The sequence below is a fragment of the Gambusia affinis genome, linkage group LG22, assembly GCF_019740435.1.
Source record: "Gambusia affinis linkage group LG22, SWU_Gaff_1.0, whole genome shotgun sequence".
Lineage (NCBI taxonomy): Eukaryota > Metazoa > Chordata > Actinopteri > Cyprinodontiformes > Poeciliidae > Gambusia > Gambusia affinis.
In genome coordinates this window covers 7914831-7934856 of record NC_057889.1, presented here as the reverse complement: position 1 = coordinate 7934856, position 20026 = coordinate 7914831, and the positions used below count along the sequence as shown (strand labels likewise).

The 20026-nt window shown below is 38.0% G+C and overlaps 1 protein-coding gene across 2 annotated transcripts in view; it reads right to left on the bottom strand.

The window, feature by feature from the left end:
- The window catches only part of lpgat1 (lysophosphatidylglycerol acyltransferase 1), a 52001-nt gene that overhangs the window by 8076 nt on the left and 23899 nt on the right, over positions 1 to 20026 (bottom strand). For both annotated transcript variants that reach the window (XM_044107277.1, XM_044107278.1), the window contains exons 5-6: positions 17459 to 17738; positions 9240 to 9366 (exon numbers count right to left, since the gene is read on the bottom strand). In XM_044107277.1, coding sequence (XP_043963212.1) covers positions 9240 to 9366; positions 17459 to 17738 — 407 coding nt within the window. The remainder of the gene's footprint in view (positions 1 to 9239; positions 9367 to 17458; positions 17739 to 20026) is intronic.

Here is a 20026-nt window from a genome sequence, read left to right as displayed (position 1 = left end):
GCATTATGGCTTTTATGTAGCATTGACTAAGCAGGTGTATCTGGGGGATCTCTGTACAGTAATTAGTTTTGTAACGGACAAAAGCACTTTCTACACAGCAGCAACCTACAAGGTGGCAAGTGTGAACAAGATCCCAACTATGCAGAGCAAATTCCCAGAATATGTGAAACGCCAGTGAACATTCAGGAAGAAATCTTACCCAATTCTTTGAACAACTTTTTCTCTTTTTTTGATGAGATGGTTTCAGAACAACAAGAACAACACTTGGTGTTGTCAAACGTGATGGTCTGATTAGAGGTAAAGGAAAGCCGCTTCTCAAAGCTATCAGGTGGCGTTGAGGTCAATCAAGCTCCAGAGGAACCACTCACACAGATTGCAATGTCAAAATACTTGGAAAAGAGGAAAAATGCATTCACTCAATACACTTTGATAGATGAAGCACAAACACCTTTTAGTTTCTTGATAACAAATTAAATCGACGCATAAATCCATATTACTTCTTGTAAAGAACCAAACCCGAAGGGGTTAACCAAGTTCTTTCATTACATCGACGTAGTAAAATGATCGAGTGAATAAGATTAATTATCCAATGCAAAACGAGTAAACCTAGAAAGAGCCTCACACCTTCCTAGAGGCTCTGAACTCGGAAACGTAAGCTGATAGCAAGGCGAGAAACAATAGCCGGCCTTGGCCACTTATTAGCCGCGTTGGAGCATTTATGGGGTTTGGTAGCAGGTGGCTGCCGCGGCGCTTTCCTGCAGCTGAAATATTCTTGCAGAAATCAGATTCGTCTGCTGCTCAGAGCAGCTGCACAAGCTGTTTTAACAGCTGAGGTCTGAAGGAGAGCCCCCACCGATTCGGGTCCAAAAGAAACAGCAACGCACTTTGATAGAGAGAGGGCGAGCGCTAATCTGCCGCTTTCACTGGATCATCAGCCGGCTTTGTTTTGAGAAGAGCCACTGTGACCACATCTGCAGAAACGCCAGAAGGATGACCACTTATGATGAAAATTAGCAGGCGAGGGGAAAGTTGAAGGGCTTCAGTAAACACCTGATCTCTAAATATACCCTCCACTAGTTATTTGTTTAGGCAGCCGCTTATTTTCTAAGCAGTTTCCTCCAGTAAACCCAAGGTGAGGAATGTTATGAACCTCAGTCTTCTCTGGTAAATCTTGTAATTAAAGAACCACCAGTAAAATTAAAAGCTCTTTCGTTACCTTCCAAAAGGAGTCATACACTTTAAGCCTTTCCACATTGTTTATGTTACAACAACAAACTTCAATGCAACTTACCGGTATTCTTATGTAGATCATTACAAAGTGGTGCAAATAATCATAAAACAGAAGAAAAATGAGGTGAAACGTCCCAAAGATTTATAATGTTCTGAAAAGTGTGGCATGCATACGTATGCAATAGGAGTGAGACTTTAACGAGTTCATTTTGATTAATTAACATTGATTTTGATGTGTCAATTTTGAAAAGTTAATTACACAGCTGATGCGTTAAAATTGTTTATGTAATTAATGAATTTTTAAAAAATGCACACTAAAGGCCTGAGCCGAAAACTTTGTCACGTTTCTGACGCTTGTAAATCTGATGCACGAGCAGCATCCAAAAATAAAACGCTTTGTTGGGTTCACTGGGGGTTCATTTTTAATTTTTGTTTCAAGAAAACAATCTGATGGGTTCCTTGAAAAGACCATTGTTGTGTACAAGTTGTGCTAAAAGGAGTTAGCCTATCAGCACTAAAGAAAGTTCCAAGAATGATCAGCGGCTCCTGAAACATTTGAAAACTGACTGTGTATAACAGCGCTTTGCACCAATCTGATGGTTGAATTACCTTAATAACAAATTACAAGTCAAAAATAAACATTTTTGACTTGAAAAAAATTCAAGCTATTAAAAAATCTGACCTACCAATTTCAGTTTTTGCCAATTGAGATTTTTTTTTTGCTCTGAAGCGTTGCTAAATATAGCAACAAAGTCACTATGTTGGCAACAGTGGGGTATCTATTTTTAAACGTTCACATGCAGATGTGACCTGGTGGTCAGTCGGTCAGCTCGCATCATCAAGCAATGAGACAGTGGTTGATTTTCAGACTTTTGCAGGCGTGTCCAAAATTAAGAAACTCTGGATTTCTTAACCCTAAAATAAAGTGCAACCAATTGTCTTTGTGAACAGTTCTTTAAATTTGTCTGAATAGAGGAAACTCGCTGGGACTGGAAAAACTAACGTACCTTAACAAGGCTGAACAGCGGCTTGGAGAATCTCTAGGAGCCTTAAATATCCTAGGAACTGAAGTCAGGGCTCATTAATGCAGGGATCTGTGTCTTGACTTTACAGTTTCTACAGCTCTGGAAAAAACTAATTTCTCTGATTTTATTTTTATATGTATATTTTTGAGTAAAATGAACAATGTTCTTTTATTCTATGAACTACTGACAACATGTCTTCAAAATCCCCCCCACCTGTCCCCCATCCCCCTGAAAAAAAAAAAAAAATTAGTATTTATTTGCAGAGAATGAGAAATGGTCAAAATAACAAAACAAAAAAAAAAATGCAGTGCTTTCAGACCTCAAAGAACACAAAGAAAACAAGTTCATATTTATTTAGAAACAACAACACTGCAATAGTGTCTTAATTTTTTTCCAGAGCTGTATTTACCTGTCTTTTCATTTTCTCTGTCTTAAATCTTAAGGGTTTTGTATAGTTGTATATTTCTGGATTTACCAGCCAGTCCCCTCAGAGAAACAGAAACACCGCTGTAAGGAATCTGAAGATGCTGGTGTTTGTGTTTGCAGGGTACAGTAGTGATGACGGCGGTGGAGGTGTGTTGGCGTTCGGCCACAGCTGCGCTCTCAGCTCCACTCTAACCCACTTGGCACTGGCCTGCTTGGTAACCCGACGCCCAAAGACAGACAGCTGAGGGGAACTGGAGTTTCTGTTGTCAGGAAACTTCAGCGTCAGGCTTTCACCACGTGACGACCTGCGCTACATGCAAACGATTAATTACATCCTTACATGTGAAGCCTCAGCGTGTATAATTACTGCAGGAGTTGCTGAGGAGTTAACACCTGAATAGAAAAGATTAAATTGCACAACATGTTGTATAATTTAACTAATGGCTGAAACAATTAATCGGGTTGATCGTAAAAAGTCAGTTAATGAAATACAACAACTGATTGTATTTTAACAATTAAAGTAATCGATTAATTGTTTTTAAAAAAAGTCTTTTGGTGAAAAAACCCCCAACATATTCAGGGCAGTAATTAAGTAAAAACACATGTTGCATTTAAGATGAAAGCATCTTTATCTACAAATATTTTCAGAATTTTAGTTTCTCCTGGTGGTAAATACAAATGCCATGTTATCGCATTTAGGGCAATATAATGTTTATTTGCTTATTTAAAAAAGAATTAAAATTTTTTGCATCTTCTTATGCATTTCTAATATTACAAAAAAGGTTAAATGAAAAGTATGGAGAGTGTGAGAGTAATCACAGAATAATCAATAGAATACTCGATTACTAAAGTAATAAGATGCTAGTTCCTCATTTAGCAGGCTAGTTGGAAAGTTCACCATACCAACTCGGCCTTGCATGGACCATGTAGCTTCTGTGCAGCTCTTGAGATTTTGTTTCCACTCTAAACTTGCCAAGGAAGCTAATTAAACTTGACTTTGGCTGTAAAAGTCTGCTTTCTGCACAAGGCTGTTTGGAGTGATGCCAGTCATTATTTTGGTCTATTAGGCCCAAATCTCTGGTGGGGAAAATCTTCAAATAACAAACAAGGGAGCCGATTTCAAACAGTGACGCCTGAGCTTTTATGCATCATTCAGAAACAGGCATAAAGTTTCCTTAATAGAGATTGCTGCTAACTTGATGTGGAGACCAAGAACCCCTAAAAGCAATCAGACAGAGACCTAGGAGCAGCTGAAGTTCGATCAGAACCTTTGGTTCACAGCGTTTCCTCCACGTCAAGACTTTCTCTGTTCCAGGAAGCAGCAGAGCGACAGGCGTCACCCAAACGTAAAGAGATGGAAAACTCCTCAAGTCAACGGAGCAATGTTTAATTATCAAGCAGAAATAAACTCAAAGATATTTAACATGTTCATTTTTGCTACGAATTCTTGCATTTTACTTATTTTTTCATTTATTATTTACTATTTTTATTTTTTAGTAATTCATTTTATTATCTTTTTTCACTAAAATTTATTAGGGCTGCAGCTAAAGGTTTTTTGGTAATTGATTATTCTGGCGATTAATCTGGGAAAAAAGATCACATACTGCAAATATTTTATACAACTACTTAAGCTTTTTTATGCAATATTAGAAATATGTTAAACATATCAATAAGCAACTAATTTACTTTTTTTAAATGAGAATAAACTGCAATAACAGAATTCCTTTAGTGTATGTTTAATCATTTGAAGCATCTTCTAACATCTGCATTTGAAAATTTCAGTCCTTTCTGCTCGACTTATCAAAATAGTGTAGGGTGGATCTGTCAGTTACTCTATACTACAGTTACGGCAATTATTTCAATAATCAAGTCATCATGATTAATCAAAGTAATTGTTTCAGCCTTAATATTTATTCGTATTTGCAACAAATCAGAAAGCTTGATTATTCGCTTACTGGTATGAACTTATTTTATTTGCTATAATAATAATAATAATGATAATAATAATAATAATATATATTGATTCTACTTTAATAATCTTTGTCCTCTGGTTCCCACCTCTCTTTAGTCGTAGTTTTAAAGTTGCACTCTTTCGATGAACATCTGTAAAGAGGAGAATGATGACAGTGACCGGAATTTAATTTCCTTTCACCGGTCTACCATGAGTCAGCACGATGTTACAAAAACTCTCACGTTCTTACTGAGATTACACCTCTCAGTTATGCTTAAAAACTAACAGAAGATCATGGATATGGTGGTAATGCTGAATTATCTTATCTTCAGACTGCATAAAATGAAGCGGCCTGAAATGTGATGTGGCACAGCAAACGTTTTTTCCATGTCTACGTGGCTTGAGCCAACTTTCCCCCCATATACCTGCCCATATACCTCTGTTATCAGAGCAGGAGGCAGTTGAAGAGGGCAATAAAAGCCTCGTTACCGGTGGATCTGGACTATATGGGCGGGCGTGACAGGATAATCATACAGATGTCAGCAAATAGCCCAACATATGAGTGTTCATGGTCAAGGTCAGTGAAAGAGGAAGTTGATGTGTCTCCTGATCAAGAAAATATTAGGAGAAACATTTACAGACTGATATATTCTGAATCAGAATGAAGATCTAAAACACATAAGCAGCATTAAATATTCTGCACTTTTAATTGTATTTCTTATTTAACTCTTTAAGGCCTAAGTTTCAAATCTGCTCCTGGATAATTTTTATTTATCTTTTCCCCTCCAGGGGGTCTTTTGTGGGCTCTAGTGTCCCTTATATGACAGCAGGCTGACAGGAAAGGGGAGGGAGAGGGGGGAAGACATGCGGCAAATGTCGTCGGGTCCGGGAATCGAACCAGCGACGGCCGCGTCGAGGACTCGAGGCCTCCAAATGTGGGTTGTGCTACAATTTACGCCACCACAGCACACCCCTCCTGGATATTTTTGCTTTTTTTTAATTGTACAAAGTTCTTTAAATGTGCTGTGAGTAAATATTTTTGCTGAGTAAATATTTCCCATTAAGCCCGATAAGGTTTAATGGACACACTGCGATTGGAAAATTTAGTTTTTTGACATAAGCAGAATATCTACAAAGTTTCGCCCACATTTGTACTTGAAACAGAGCTAGTGATACTTTAGGTCAGTTTCTCTTCTAAGTGACATTTTAAGCAATTTTGACCTCATTAGCTGTGAAAAACAGCAGACTTTAGATAAAAATCAGGTGATTTCTGTCAATAAACTAAAGTTGGGTCATGACAAGATATTTATTAATATTTATTTAAGTTCAATAAATGTTAATGAACTTAAACATGCGACCAACACAACCAGAAAACGTCTCATCCTTTTCAGTCCCAGTGACTGAACTGGAAGAAATGGTAACAATTGAAGTGAGTCTTTATGGAAAATATGCCAAAGCCTTTAATGTGAGATTTTCTCTCTACTGATTAAATATAACAAAGGTTGGCTTTTCCCAAAGTTTTCATTATGAATTGTCCTACTACAAGATTAATTTATTCTAATCCTTTTTGCTCTCTACCCCAGCATACCAATAAATGTTAAAAGTGTATTAAATCTAGAAAATGTGCATTTATTTTAGCTATATTAATGCTACTTTTTCATCAATTATGTGAATGAGCTTTAGTTTTAGCACATTTTCCTATGGTGAGTTTTCCTTTTGGTGAGCAACAAATCAGTATTTATTGCTGCAAACTTTTCAAGCTTTGTGTTCAACAGCCACCATGTGATGACCAGGCAGTCAGACTCCATAAATCAAACTTCAGATATTTCCTGACAGCAGCTTTAAGAAAACCAAACACCAGCAAAAAAAGAGAAAGACGAAGAGATGGTGCATTTAAAGGAAAACGGATTTTAGTGTATTTAACACCCACTTCTGCCCTCGTTCGGCCTCTGTACTCCCACCTAGCTTTCCCATCTGCCACTCACAGAGGGCTTATGATGCTGCAATCTGGGAGGCTGAGATTATACGGAAAGAGAGAGGACGGGGGGGACAGCGATGGGAGGGTGGGGCTGATGGGAGGGGAGGAAGAGGAGGAGGAAGGCAGATTTGAAAAAGTGAAGAGCCCTTGATGTGGATTCATCCAGAATATTACTCAATATTCATGAACAGATGCAGCCTATAGAGCCCCTACAGATGATAACAGAGTGGAGGATGGACAGCCTCTATTAAGGCTGGCTGACACTGAAACAAGCAGGGTGATGATGTTGGATTTCAGACACACATGCATTAAAATGCCTTGTTCTGCTTTTCAGCAGTGCCTGAACTCACCAACATGGGTCTACTGAAGAGGACAACGAAAAGACGGACAGTGAGGACATGTAAACAACAGAAATGGCTACAAAAATGAGAGAAAAACACGCAAAAAACATGAGATTCTGTTAATAAATGGCTAAAATGGTGAGAAACCAGTCAGAAATGTGTGCGTCCACTAATATGCTGTCGATAACTAAGATTCCATGTTTATGGTGTAAATACAGGCTGAGAGTTATTGAAGGAATCAAATGAAGAAGCAAATAAATCAATCCCACTAAATATCCCAGCAATAGATGAACCACATACAAGTTATGTGTCATTTTAGAGCATTAAATATACAGACCAACTTCAAAAGCAAGCCTGTATTACGGTAATTCATTGGGACTAAAATGCGTTAATTTCAATTAATTAATTAGATTTTAAAGTGTAATTTTTTTTTAAGAATTTCATTTTCTTCTTTCTATGCAGAAGTTCCGACCAGGATTCCAGGTATATCTGAAAGAACTTTCCCCCAATCTGATGGTTGAATAACCTAAATAATAGAATAAAAGAAAGATATGCTAGTTGTTGAGCTATGTGGCTATTTTATCAATACTTTTGCAGCAAAATACAACTATAGATCTTTGATCTTTGAAAAGCAGAAGTAGAGCCTGCTGCACAACCAACAAGAATCCAGAAAGTGGTATCAACAACAACCTCTTTTCCAGCAGTCATTGTATGGAGCATACAGCTGTAAAACCAGCTGACCAAATTCCTGGAGCTCAGATGGGGTTGCTAGGTAACAGGCTGGGATTTGCTGGGGTTACTAGGTAACAGCCTGGGCTTCGCTAGGATTGCTAGTCAAGGGACAGTGTCTGCTCATTTGTGACGTTTTTGAAATGGCTCATTTTCCAGACACCTAAAAACATTAGCCTGTTGTCAGAAAATGGAGGGGTGGTTTCTTTTAAGCACTTGGACTTGTTTTTAGAAGTAGAGGCAACCCAAACAGAAGTACAGAGATTTTGAAATTTTGATTTTTACATAATATGTCCACTTTAAAGAAAAATTGTAATGTGGTAAAATCCTGCTTGACTTGAAAATCAGACAAAAATTCAAAATTGGTGCATCTTGGCAGCTTTTAAAACGTGATTTGTAGACAAAACTCTACCCTCTACAGCTGAACAACAGAAAAGCCCATTTGTTTTTTCATGTTAATTTCCTTCTTTTTTTTTTTACATTTATAAAAAAATGTAGTGTTGTGATGTTCATGCTCTGATTGCCAAAAGGATTATAAGGAAAAACAAATCGAAGACAGGCTGCTCTTGTAGTAAAATCTGTCCTTAAATGACACAGCAGAAGCAAAGCTATAGGGCGGCACAGCAGTCTAACAGCCTCTGCTATCATCACCACCACAGTGAATCACATTGCTCCCACCCACTGTGCTTCCTTGATCAGCAGCCACATTAATCCTCTTGTTGACTCTGCACCTGAACCAGCATGGGTCTAACTTTTCAGCGATCAGCATCGTCTACACGCCTGGAGCACTCCCCGTCCGTCCCAGAGTAAAAACCTGCTGACTCAGCTGATCGTATCGATGGCTGATTAGAGCGTCCTGTAAAAAAGGGAGGAGCTAAAGATGCTTTCATTACAGATTTACATTACAGAGTCCTTTGGTTTGTTGCCCGAGTGGACAGAGTATCCTCTAGAGAAATGCGAGCCTGGCTTCATAAATCACCTTTTTTTTTTTTGGTCCTATCACCACCCAGACGGAGCAGCACAAACACACACACACTCGCATATCAGGGAAGGTCATGACAACTTCAACCTGATGATCTTTGATCTTTTCTGATCCTGCCGGCAAAGAAAACACACAAAGGTCGACATTCCCCTCAAACCGTGACCAAAAATAAATAAATAAATAATCAGGGCCAACCATCACCGAGGTCTCAGGTGGATAACAGAGGAGAATCTGTGGGGCAAGGAGAATGGGACATCACGGAGGAAAAACTGCATCACTTCGCACAAGAGCAAAGATATTTTTAACCGCTGGATACAAGGTGGCGACTGTATGCGAGGATGCTGCATATTTTACATTCCGTCACGAGACAACATGTTTTTTTTAGCAAGATAAACTGCTCCATAAGCAAATGAAAGCCTCCTTACTTCATCGTATACGTTATGACAGATTTTTGCATATTTGCAGCAGTTTATATTTGCATAACCAAGCATAGTTATGGTCTTTTCTCACAGAGCGACAAAGTGATGAATTGTTGGACAAGAGCCAATGAGAAAAGAGAATGTAATCAGGTTCTTACCTGTAATGTACATGTGTGACTGTAGGAGGCCTGTAGCCAAAGATCCACGTCTGGATGTCCATCGGTCTTGCTTTGGGGTACGCTATGGTCACATCTATAACCCACTGCAGGCCTTTATTTTTATTAACTGTCATGAAAGAAGGGAAAAAATTGGATTTGTGAAGATAAATAGCAAAAGCTTATTCAAAATTCACATATTATTCTAACAGCGAACTGAATTTTAGTTCCAGACTTGGGTTTCTCAGTCTGTTTTTATATAATCACGTTTAAAATTTAAGCACAAAATTTCACTATAAATTTTGGAGAGACAATTCAGTGGACGTCAGGATTTATATATGGACCCTGTACAAATCCCTGACCGAAAAGACAAGGGAAAAAAAGGAAAAAATGGACGTACAGACAAAGTTACAATGGGGGAAGAATAATTGGTTGACCTGAGGAAGAACTGGCACAAGTATGGGTGGACGGGCCAATTGGAAGAGGTACATAAAGACAGATGGAGACAATTGTAGATCTAGGGACAAATTGGTAAATATTGGATTTACCAGTATCCGTCCAAAGAGCCTCCAATTAATCTAATAATGGATGAATAATGGAATACTTGCTTAAAATGGAAAGCTAACTGATGAACTAGGATAGTTGGATTGACAAAGAACAGAAAGATGAACAGATGAATAAAAAACAACACGTAGGATAGAGAATAAAATCCGGAAAATACAAACACAGCTGACACCAGACGTTTACACACACCAAAAAAATTTGCCTACAACTTTTATTGCTGTCTAAATTTAAATCAGACCAAACTTATCTTGTTTTGGGCTAATTAGAATTACTTAAATTATTTATATTTGCTAACTGAGAGACATCAAAGTCAGAGGTTTATGTACAGACTGATTACTTTTGCTACTAAAATTGAGGGGAAGCCCATATGACGTCACTTTAACTGACTCATTTGACTTCATCCATCTGTACATGTATTAGAAGGCGACACTTGGAACACATTGCTTTCTTGTTTGACAAAAGAAAGTCATAAGAAATCAGTCACGATGTGCGGAAGAGAAACGTTCCTTGGGAACAATTTCCATGTGCTTGAAGGTGACATGTTCAATTGTTCAACCGAGTTAAAACAAGTTTAGACATGATGGGAATCCACAACCATCTTACTGCTCAGGAAGTGGCTTCTGTGTCCCAGAAATGAAAGTGTTTTGGTCCAAAATGTGCAAATCAACTCCAGAACAAAAGCCAAAGAAGCTGGCAAGACAGTGTCATGGACAGTCACACTGTCCTTCAAAGACCTTCATTTTTGAAGACATGTCCTGTGCTCTGATGGCCATAATGACCATTGTTAAATTTAAAGGAAAAAGTGGGACGGTTGCAAGGAACACCATCCCATCTGTGAAGTTTGAGGGTGGCAGCATCATGTTGTGGGGTTGTTTTGCTGCAGGAGGAACTGATGCATTTTATAAAATAGATGTCAACTACACAACATTATGTAGAAATATCTAAAGACCAGGCAGATGGGTCTTATAAATGGACAATAACCCTAAGCATCCAGCCAAAGTGGTTATAAAGTAGCTTAAAGAGAACAAATGTTAATGTTTTTGAGTGGCCATCACAAATCTCTGATCTCGGTACTATGGAAATGTTTTAGGAAAAATCTGAAAGGGTTTTGAGGGAGTGAAGTGTCCTCCAAACCTGGCTGAGTTACACCAGTACTGGACATGAACTCCAGCAAACTATTGTGAGACGTTTGTGGAAAAAATCCAAAATCATACAGTTCAAAGGCAACGCTACCAAATACTGACAATACTTCTGGTTTTGAAGACATTGATAAATAAATCTCCTACATATTTCATTCATTATTTTGACATTAAGCAAATAGAAATGAATTTAGTAATTCAAACTGACCTAAAACGAGAGAAGTTTGATTCAACGTCAGTGAGAAAGAATGTAAGCTTCCTCTTTCCGCTGGATTTTTACACATACTCTTTTCCCTATTTCATAGTCATTCAGACTCAAATAATACTGTAAATGAAATTTCAGATGTGTCGTTAAACTGTGTCATTAAAATAAAAAAATGCAATGAGGCTAAGAGGTTGGTGACGGCTAATGGGATACGGAGAGCATGTTGTGTTTAAATGTAGAAACTGCTGCAGGGATACTTGGCTGGGTCAGTTCTGTAGCAACACATTTAGGTAAATAAGATGTTGTACAGCAAGGTCGGCTCATCTCATCTTTGTTAGACATCTCGCTTAGAGCAAAATTACTCAATTAATTTGTTATGAAATATCTTGAAATCCTGACAGAACAGGAAGTTCAGAAGAGCAACAACATGAGTCACTTCTGGAGAACAATGATGGGAAAATCTCCAACCAAGAGGAAGACCTCATTCCAGTCTCAACATGTTAAACAAGAGCCTATTTCCTGGACACACAGACAGACTTTGCAACAACCTTAAAGAAAAACAGGCTAAATAACCTTCTGAAGTAGCAGTTTTCTTTCATAATACAATAGATTATGTCACATTAGGTGGTTTACTCTGCCTCACTGTTCTTTAGAGTATGTATTAGTGAATCTGAGTGGATGCAATTAAGGGCGCTGGTGTTTTGTTGCATAAAACTGGAGTTTGTTACGACACCTTTCGTACCGACGGAGGCAGATTTTGTGGGCGGGACATTTTTGTTCAGGTTAAGAGACATAATCGCTGCATCTGTAATCAGGCTGGTCAGAGGGAAAGATGGAAATTTGTAGAAATAAGGTTAAGGTTCTTTTTTGTGCTAAAAATTTTCAAGCTGAAAATATTTTCAACAATAAAACACGTTGGAAAAAGTGGGTTTTGTTCACAGTCATTAAGATTACACATAGGTGTTATATTGGGTAAAATTTAAAACTTATGTCTGAGTGTTTCTAATTTTAATTTATCAATATTTAAAAATAAATGTGCGACTGACAAATCTTTAGTCTCTACATACAAGTGGGGAACTGAGAAGGAAAAATGTTTTTGTGCTTATAAATAATAAGCAAATATGTTCTACTGTGATCAATCTTCTTGAAATATTTGATAATTCCAATTTGTAAATGCATGTTTAGTAAGTTTAATGTACTATTTAGCTTAATACACCTTTCAGTTATGTCATATTTTTATAAAAACTGTCACATATGTTCATTAGTAATGAAGCTAGCTCCTCTTGGTTATTTTCAGAATGTTCCATCTGTCACCAGGTGTTTTTAGGTTCCAATAATTTTACAAAGGAGCTTAATTTTGCACTTTTAGTTAATTCAGATAAATTTTCAGCAGCAAAAGACCACATGTTAGGAGAGAATGTTACTGTGCAACAATATCTGACACGGCAACATTTCATTTTGTCAGGTTGATTCGCACAAAATCAGCGATTGGAGCAAAGTCAATACTTCCTCAAAGAGACACATTTTTATCAACTTGCAATAAACAACTGAATTTGACTGGAATGTATTATATTTGGGATTGAACTCGCTGTTTGAAATTGGATCAAAATCTGGTCGTATGATGGGTTTATACTGAAATTAACTGGGTACTGAAACTGAATCAAGACAGAATCGGATTTACTCTGACCTCTAATTTAGCCAGTTTATAAGGCATAAATACAATTTATAAAGTACAAATCTTGTATGATTTTAAGGCAGATATTTTGACTGGAATAAGGTATATGGAGCCTGTAGAAATGGATGGATGGACAAGCATTAGACAGCTATACCGCTTTGTAACAAAGGTGACACAAAGGCTATTCTCACCCTGCAGGCAAAAGTGTCCCAAATTCAGCTTTTTTTGCTGAAATGTGACCTATATTAGATTTATGATGGTCTGAACAGCACAAATCAGATTTTTTTCCCCCCAGATCACTCATGATGCATTACGCCTAACTTTTATATCCATGTGTGCAACAAGCTAAAAATTTTCCTTGGTAATAAAAGTCTTGCTGCAAACAATAAACAGACTCATAAACCCTCACACACACAGGATGGGCATGCAAAAGATGGATCAATCTTGAGATTGGTTTAAATATTATGAAGTGAATAATCACGTAAAAGAAGAAAGAAATTTATATATATTTTGTTTAAAGGTCCAACATCTAAACAAATCCTAGCTTCCAAAGTGATACTCCTGCAGGAATGAACTAAACGCTAGTTTCCTCTCAAGCTGACAAGTCTACATTTGCTTGTCAAATGTAAAAACAGCCAACAGCAGCAGCAGCAGCCTTCGTCAGCACAGACGCATCTGAAACAAACCTGATGTGAAGCAGCGGCGCTTATTTGACTTCCCTGGTTGGAGTCAAAGGGCCGGCTGCTGTTAATGTGTAGCAAGCGCTTCTCAATCAAAGCACACTGGCTTCTTTGTGCAAGGGAAATAATGTGTGACAAAAGAGGAACTCGATTTCACAACCGACTGCATGTATTACATCAGACTCCGTAAGAAGATGTAAAAGGAGAAATATTGCCAAAAAGTAACAATTTCAACACTTTGAGCAGAGTACAACCTGAGCAGGAGAGGTTGAAAACCGCGACAGGAACGTTACAACAAAGAGCCGCAGCTCAGTACATCATGTTCATGCCACGCCAAACGGACCAGGAAAGACACCTTATCATTTACAACAGTCCAACCGTTCAGGTCACTGTTCTGAATACAATAAACAGAGCTGGAGCTTTCAGTAGCCAAAACACAAGGAAATACATTTAGTAGGTCATTTTCTAATCTACCTGATCACTCAACATCTTTGGTTTTATTAGTTTAAAATCTAAAAGATCCCAAAACAAAACATTTAACCTGCAAATCCATTTAACTTGAACAGAGTTGGGTAGTAACTAGTTACATTTACTTGAGTAACTCTTTGTAGAATGTACTTCTTGGAGTATTTTTACTATGCGGTACTTTTACTTGAGCAATTTTATTCTTTGTGTAACTTTACTGAATGAAGAACAAACATGTTTTAACCAACAATTCACCAGACAAACACAAACCTGCACCTTTTGTTAAAGTTTCATACTGAATGAAATTGATTTGGAAAAATATTTATTCAGCCTGATTTTGTCCTTTTTTAACTAACATATTGATACGATTCATTTTCATTCATTTTTACATTTTTTAAAATACCAAAATTTCCACATCATTTTATATTTTGGTCCACCTGATGATGTAATTTTTAAATATAAAATGATTGATGCTTTGATCAATTACTCAGTATGTGAGTAGCCTTTTTGCCAAATACTTTTTAACTCTTAATTTGTTTTGCTTGAGTAAAAATATGTCACTCTGCCAATTTCTGAAGTTGAGATGTTTTGCAAAAAAAAAAAAAGTGCAAAATGTGGAAAGTTCACGGGTATGAATGCTTTGTTAAGTCTGTGTAACTTCATTCTGACATGAGGGAAGATGTTAGCGTTTTGACAGTTTGTTTACATGCTTGTGAATGCAGCCCTCTTGTTAATTAGTGTCCATGGATTCAGTCTAACCAAGTTTCACAGTTTGACTGCTGCTTCTAATTAGGATCTCGAAGGCTTACTTTCCCTTTAACCTTCGTTTTCAGATGCATTCTCTGGAGCGAAGCCCGACCTTTGACAAACGCACACCTTTGTTTATTTAACGTGCGATCCCGCAGAGAGGAGGCAGTAGGAGGTAGGGGAGTAACAAATACTCTGATTGGCTCTGCAGCTAAGTGACTTGAATGGCATTGCTGGTATTGAAACACCAGCAGGTCTCCTTCCAAAAGCAGAAAAATGGAGCCCTGAGCCAAGGTTTCCTGGTGGCCTCCAAGAAATGACAAACAATACTGTGAAAGCATCAGCCATGCTCTTTGAAATGACATCGGACTGGCCCTGCCCTCCTGTAAATAGAGGAAGAAACTCCGCTGACAGATATGTGGTTCTATCAGGCCATTTGGACGACCAATTACAACACTTTAAGCTCAACTTAACTGGATACCGAGGCGTGTTTATATTAGCCTCTCATGGAGCTTCACTCCCATCCTGAATGGTTCCCCATCTTCAACCTTTGCTTATCTGTGACTACAAACATAGTTTTATAATCACACGTCGACCTTATCGGTCTGCGAGGCACACAAAGCCTCTCTGCTAAAAGTGATCCCTGTGCATTATATCCGCCCAGAGCAGAGCATTTAGCTTGGATGACATTGCGTGGCTGAAACAGAGCGGCACGCACATTTACATCAAATCCTATTTTCTCCAAGTGGCCCCATTTGTCTCTGAGTGAGTCAGCAAGCTCAGGGCACCTCTGCAGAGCATCAGGGAGGGTCAGAGTGAGGCAGAGCAGCGACTTTGATCAGACACACTTTCACACGGTGAGGACAGAGCATCGAGGGGCACAGCACACTTCTGGGAATGAGTGTTTTCTTGCCCTCGGTTCTAACATAGTTAGCCAAATCCAAGCGGAAGGACAAGCTCCCATGCAGCTGCTTCTTCTTCTTCTTCTCCTCAGCTGCTGTACCAGAAACAGACACATGAAGGAAGAACTGGGATGAGATCTGGAGTCAAAATACCAAAAAGGAGAGTGATTGTAATAGGGCTTGAGTATTTATTCACAGTATATTGACCAATTAGTTGCGCAAATTGGAAGTACAAAAATAAATTTACTTCATGAAAAACACGCCCATTTAAAAAAAACATCTCATTTTTCAATGAAAAGTTTCTTGGATGAGGTGGGGGTTTTTTTTTTGGTTGTATCAAAATGATTGTATTTGGTCAAAGTGCAATGGAAACGCTTTTTCCGCATCCCACAAGTCATGTGATCAACAATCTGATGTTACTATTGGCAGAAAAAAATTAAGAGACAAGATGAAGTGGTAGGAGGATGACGCCGCGGCGTTTTTTAATGAATTATTACTTATTCGAATGTGATTTTAGATGAGTTTCTTATTTAATGGAAACACCGCAATTGCAAACTTGTGTATTTTCACCATAAGCGGAACATTGAGAAAGTTTTGCACAGATTTGTAGTGGAAATGCAACTATTGATGAGTCTACTGCAGTTAAAATTAAACATGTATGTGTACTGACTTCAACAAAACCTCAATAAACTCTCAGAACACGTATGATTTATTTTAAAGTTTTAAAAGTTCTTTAAACTTTCCCACAATTGTCTCACTCTTGATAATCCTGTTTGTCCACAAATGTTCTCCAACAAACCTCCAAAGCCTTTAATGACCTACTGCTTTCATTTAGACATGAATTACACACAAGTGTACTCCATTCACTGCTTCAGAGACTTGAACTCCAAAGTATTTTATTTAGAGGTATGAGAGTCTTGTGACAAATAATAGCTACTTTGTGTTGGTCTTTAACATAAAATCTGTTTGTATTGTAAAAATACAAGCTTTTTGATTGTCAAAAAATTAAAAAAATGTTTCTGTGTGGTCTCCCGTTTTAGTCTGAATGGCAAGAAATCCCTTCTTTATCCTGGACGGACAGTCTGTCCTGCAGAGGGACAAACAGACGGCTTGTAGCTGTTAGAGCTAAAGGCTGTAGGACACAAACCTGCGTTATTAAACCCAGAGAAATCTGAGCTAGGTTCTCAATTACGCCAATCCGAGGTTTTGCCAAATCACTACTAGCAGCAACTCAAAATACTCTTTAAAACTTTTACTACATAGAACAACTTCAAAACGGCAGAAACAGAACCTGTTGATCCAAACTGTACCAAGGAAAGTCAGACGACTATCATTAAACCATTTCTTGTTAATTGCCATGTTATCTTCCTGCTCTCTGGTTGTATTTAGGGCTGGTCTCTTGGCACAAAAAAAAGAAAAAAAAAAAGTCACTCTCTTGCAAATCACCGCTGGGGTTTTTCAGGAACATTGATGCAATTTCTGGCAGCTCAGTCCATGCTACCACTCTCCTCTCCTGGCAATCTATGCAACTAGTCGCCTCTCATTTAAAAGCAAAACTCCCGGAAAACAGCGAAACAAAGAAGGAGGGGGGCTTAATGCTGCATGTGTCTCCCTGCAGCCCTGCAGCAGACATTAAACAACATTTTATCAAAATCGACAGAGCCCTGTGTGCAGGGAGAAGTTCACGCACACTTGAAGGATAAAAAAAAAAAATCCCCCGCCCCGCAAAAAAGAAAACTCTCCAGGAACAGAATTGAACTGCTACATTTATCTGAACTGCTTGGAAAAACATATTCAAAGAGGAAATTAACAGTTGGGGTATAAATATTTGTATATTGCCATTACCTCTTTGGTTGCGGGTCCCGGAGTCGCTGCCCACGCTTCCGTTCTCCTGCTGAGCCGACAGGGTTTTCAGGATAACGTGGGTGGCCCCCAGGCGAGGCAGCGTGACATGGGTCAGGTGAGGGAGACAGTTTTTCTTTGCAAACAACTGGCTGGTTTCTCGCCTCTTTCTGAGGAAGCCGCCCTCAGGGAAGAGCACTATCCACTTCCTGTCACGGCTGTGGTAGTACTTTTCTAGATGCTCCTTCAAGTAGATCAGCTGCTTGTCTCTGTAAGCTTTACCCTGATGGAAAAACAAAAATAAAAAAATGTAAATGTAGAGTGTTAACAAAAGTTCTGCATGTTCCGTTAGCGCTGAAAAAACGTTGTTGGGAGAAAAGAAGTGAATGTGAGGAGAGGAAACAGAAATTGCTGCATACACAGATTTCAAAAATAGGAGCACGATTATAAATGTCTAAAGAATTCTTATAAGTCGATAAAAGTTCAACAAAGATGTTGAAAGTTTAGATCTGGAGGCAAAATAAATAAACCAAGTAAATAAACACTTTAGAATTTATTCAGAAAAGTTAATTTATGGAAAGCTTAGTATGCTAAACCTTTTCAAAGTTAGCAAAAAGTGCTAAACAAAAAAAATTAACTCTGCTGCTGGCGGATTTGCAAAAATGATCTCACCACTGACTATATTGAATCTCAAGTGTCACTGCAATGCCTGTGTGTGCAATTTCACAATCACAAAGCTTTGTTCGGATGCTACTTTCGGTTGTATATTGTATTTCAGGAGCCAAGCAAACTAAAACTGCTTGTCAATTATGTATTTGGGTTTTTGGATGGACTTTCTCTGCCCTCAATGTCCAAAGTAGACATTCTCTTTTTGAGGCCAATGAAAAGAAGGAAAAGAGCCCTGAAAATGAACCAATATTGTCATAGCAATGCTAAACCAGAGCTTTACAATTGCCTGTTTACATACAAAATTTCACCATAAATTTACAGCCAACATATTTCTGCAGAAGGCACGGATTTAATCGAGAGGGCTAAAGGATGGACGGACAAGCAGATGGATGATTTGAAGGGATGGATGGAGACAGACTGTAATAACCCTGTGTGGACAGTTTGGGTCCAAATCTTATAATTTAAGTAGATTGTATTCCTGTCAAAGCGGAATCAACAAAAGAAACACAAACATTGCTGCCTCTAACTTAGCTGCCACGCCACCTTCAAAATGGATGCAAATCATGATGACCATGACAACGATAAGTGCATTAGCAAGGACAGGATGAGGAGCAGCAGCATTGATTGTTAGTTGGCCATCGTCAAACACCATTTTAAATGTATTAGCTCAGCCGGGTGTTTTAAGTGTGCGCATTTGTTTGCCAGTGCAGCTGTAATGTAATACAACACAATTACTGCACTACCAGAGTCAGGGAGTAAAATGACAATTCATTTATCCAAATGGAAAACCTGTGAACATGTTGTAACAGACGAGTATGAGGAAGTTTTACACTTTATTAAAGATGCGTTGCGGTTTACTCTGCAGACAAAACCCGTTTCCTCTTCAGCAAATGCAAAGGTTGTGATGGGACTAATTTATCAGCCGGTCTGATTTCAGGCCAACTGTCTCTGAAGTGTACAAACAGTTCAGCGTTTTGGGCTGAGCTGCTACATGCTTTAATCAGTTTACTTAACCAACATTTAGCTGTGCTAAAACCAACACAGGACAGTCCCAGAAGATTTTCCACTCAGCGCGATTATAGAGGGGGGGGGGACTAAACTAAAACAAAAAGAGCTGGTTCCATTTGGCCTATTTGAAGAAGGGAGTTAAAAAATTGATTTTAATAATCTCTTTTTTTAAAGTGATACAAACTGTTTACTATAACCCAGTTTATTGGTTTACTACGCTTTTTACTAGCTTACATAAATTTGGGTATTCAGAAATACTGCCAGGTGGCAAAAACAAAACAAAAACAGGGAGCAGCATCCACCACTGTTATTGGTATAACTCAGTTTTGATTTTGAAGTAAGAAACCTGTGTGAAAGGTAGCGGATAATAAACCAGCAAATACTGTTATACCCATTTAGATTTTTATACTTTTTTGTTTTTCTCAACACAATGACCGAAGCAAAATGAGCTGCCGTTTCTTTGATAGACATCGTAGCTTTGATTTAAAGTATATCCATAACGGTTTACCTTCAATGTTATTAAACTCAAAGTACAGTCATATGGAAAAATAGCTGCTTCATTACAGATCATTTCTGTTTTTGCCACACTTAAATGTTTTTGGATCAGGAAATTTGCGTAAATACAAAAAGGGATAAAATGCTACCTCAACCAACATGACCCTCAGTGAAAAAGTAAATGCAACCAAAGTCCAGTAACTAGTTGGGCCAAATATATATATATATATATATATATATATATATATATATATATATATATATATATATACTTTCCAGATGCACTGTACATTCACAATTAACTTGAATGCTGCAAAACTAAGCATTCAAGCATTTTTTGTTAGGGGGATTTATTGATAATTTTTATATATAAATAATAATGATAATAATAATAATAAT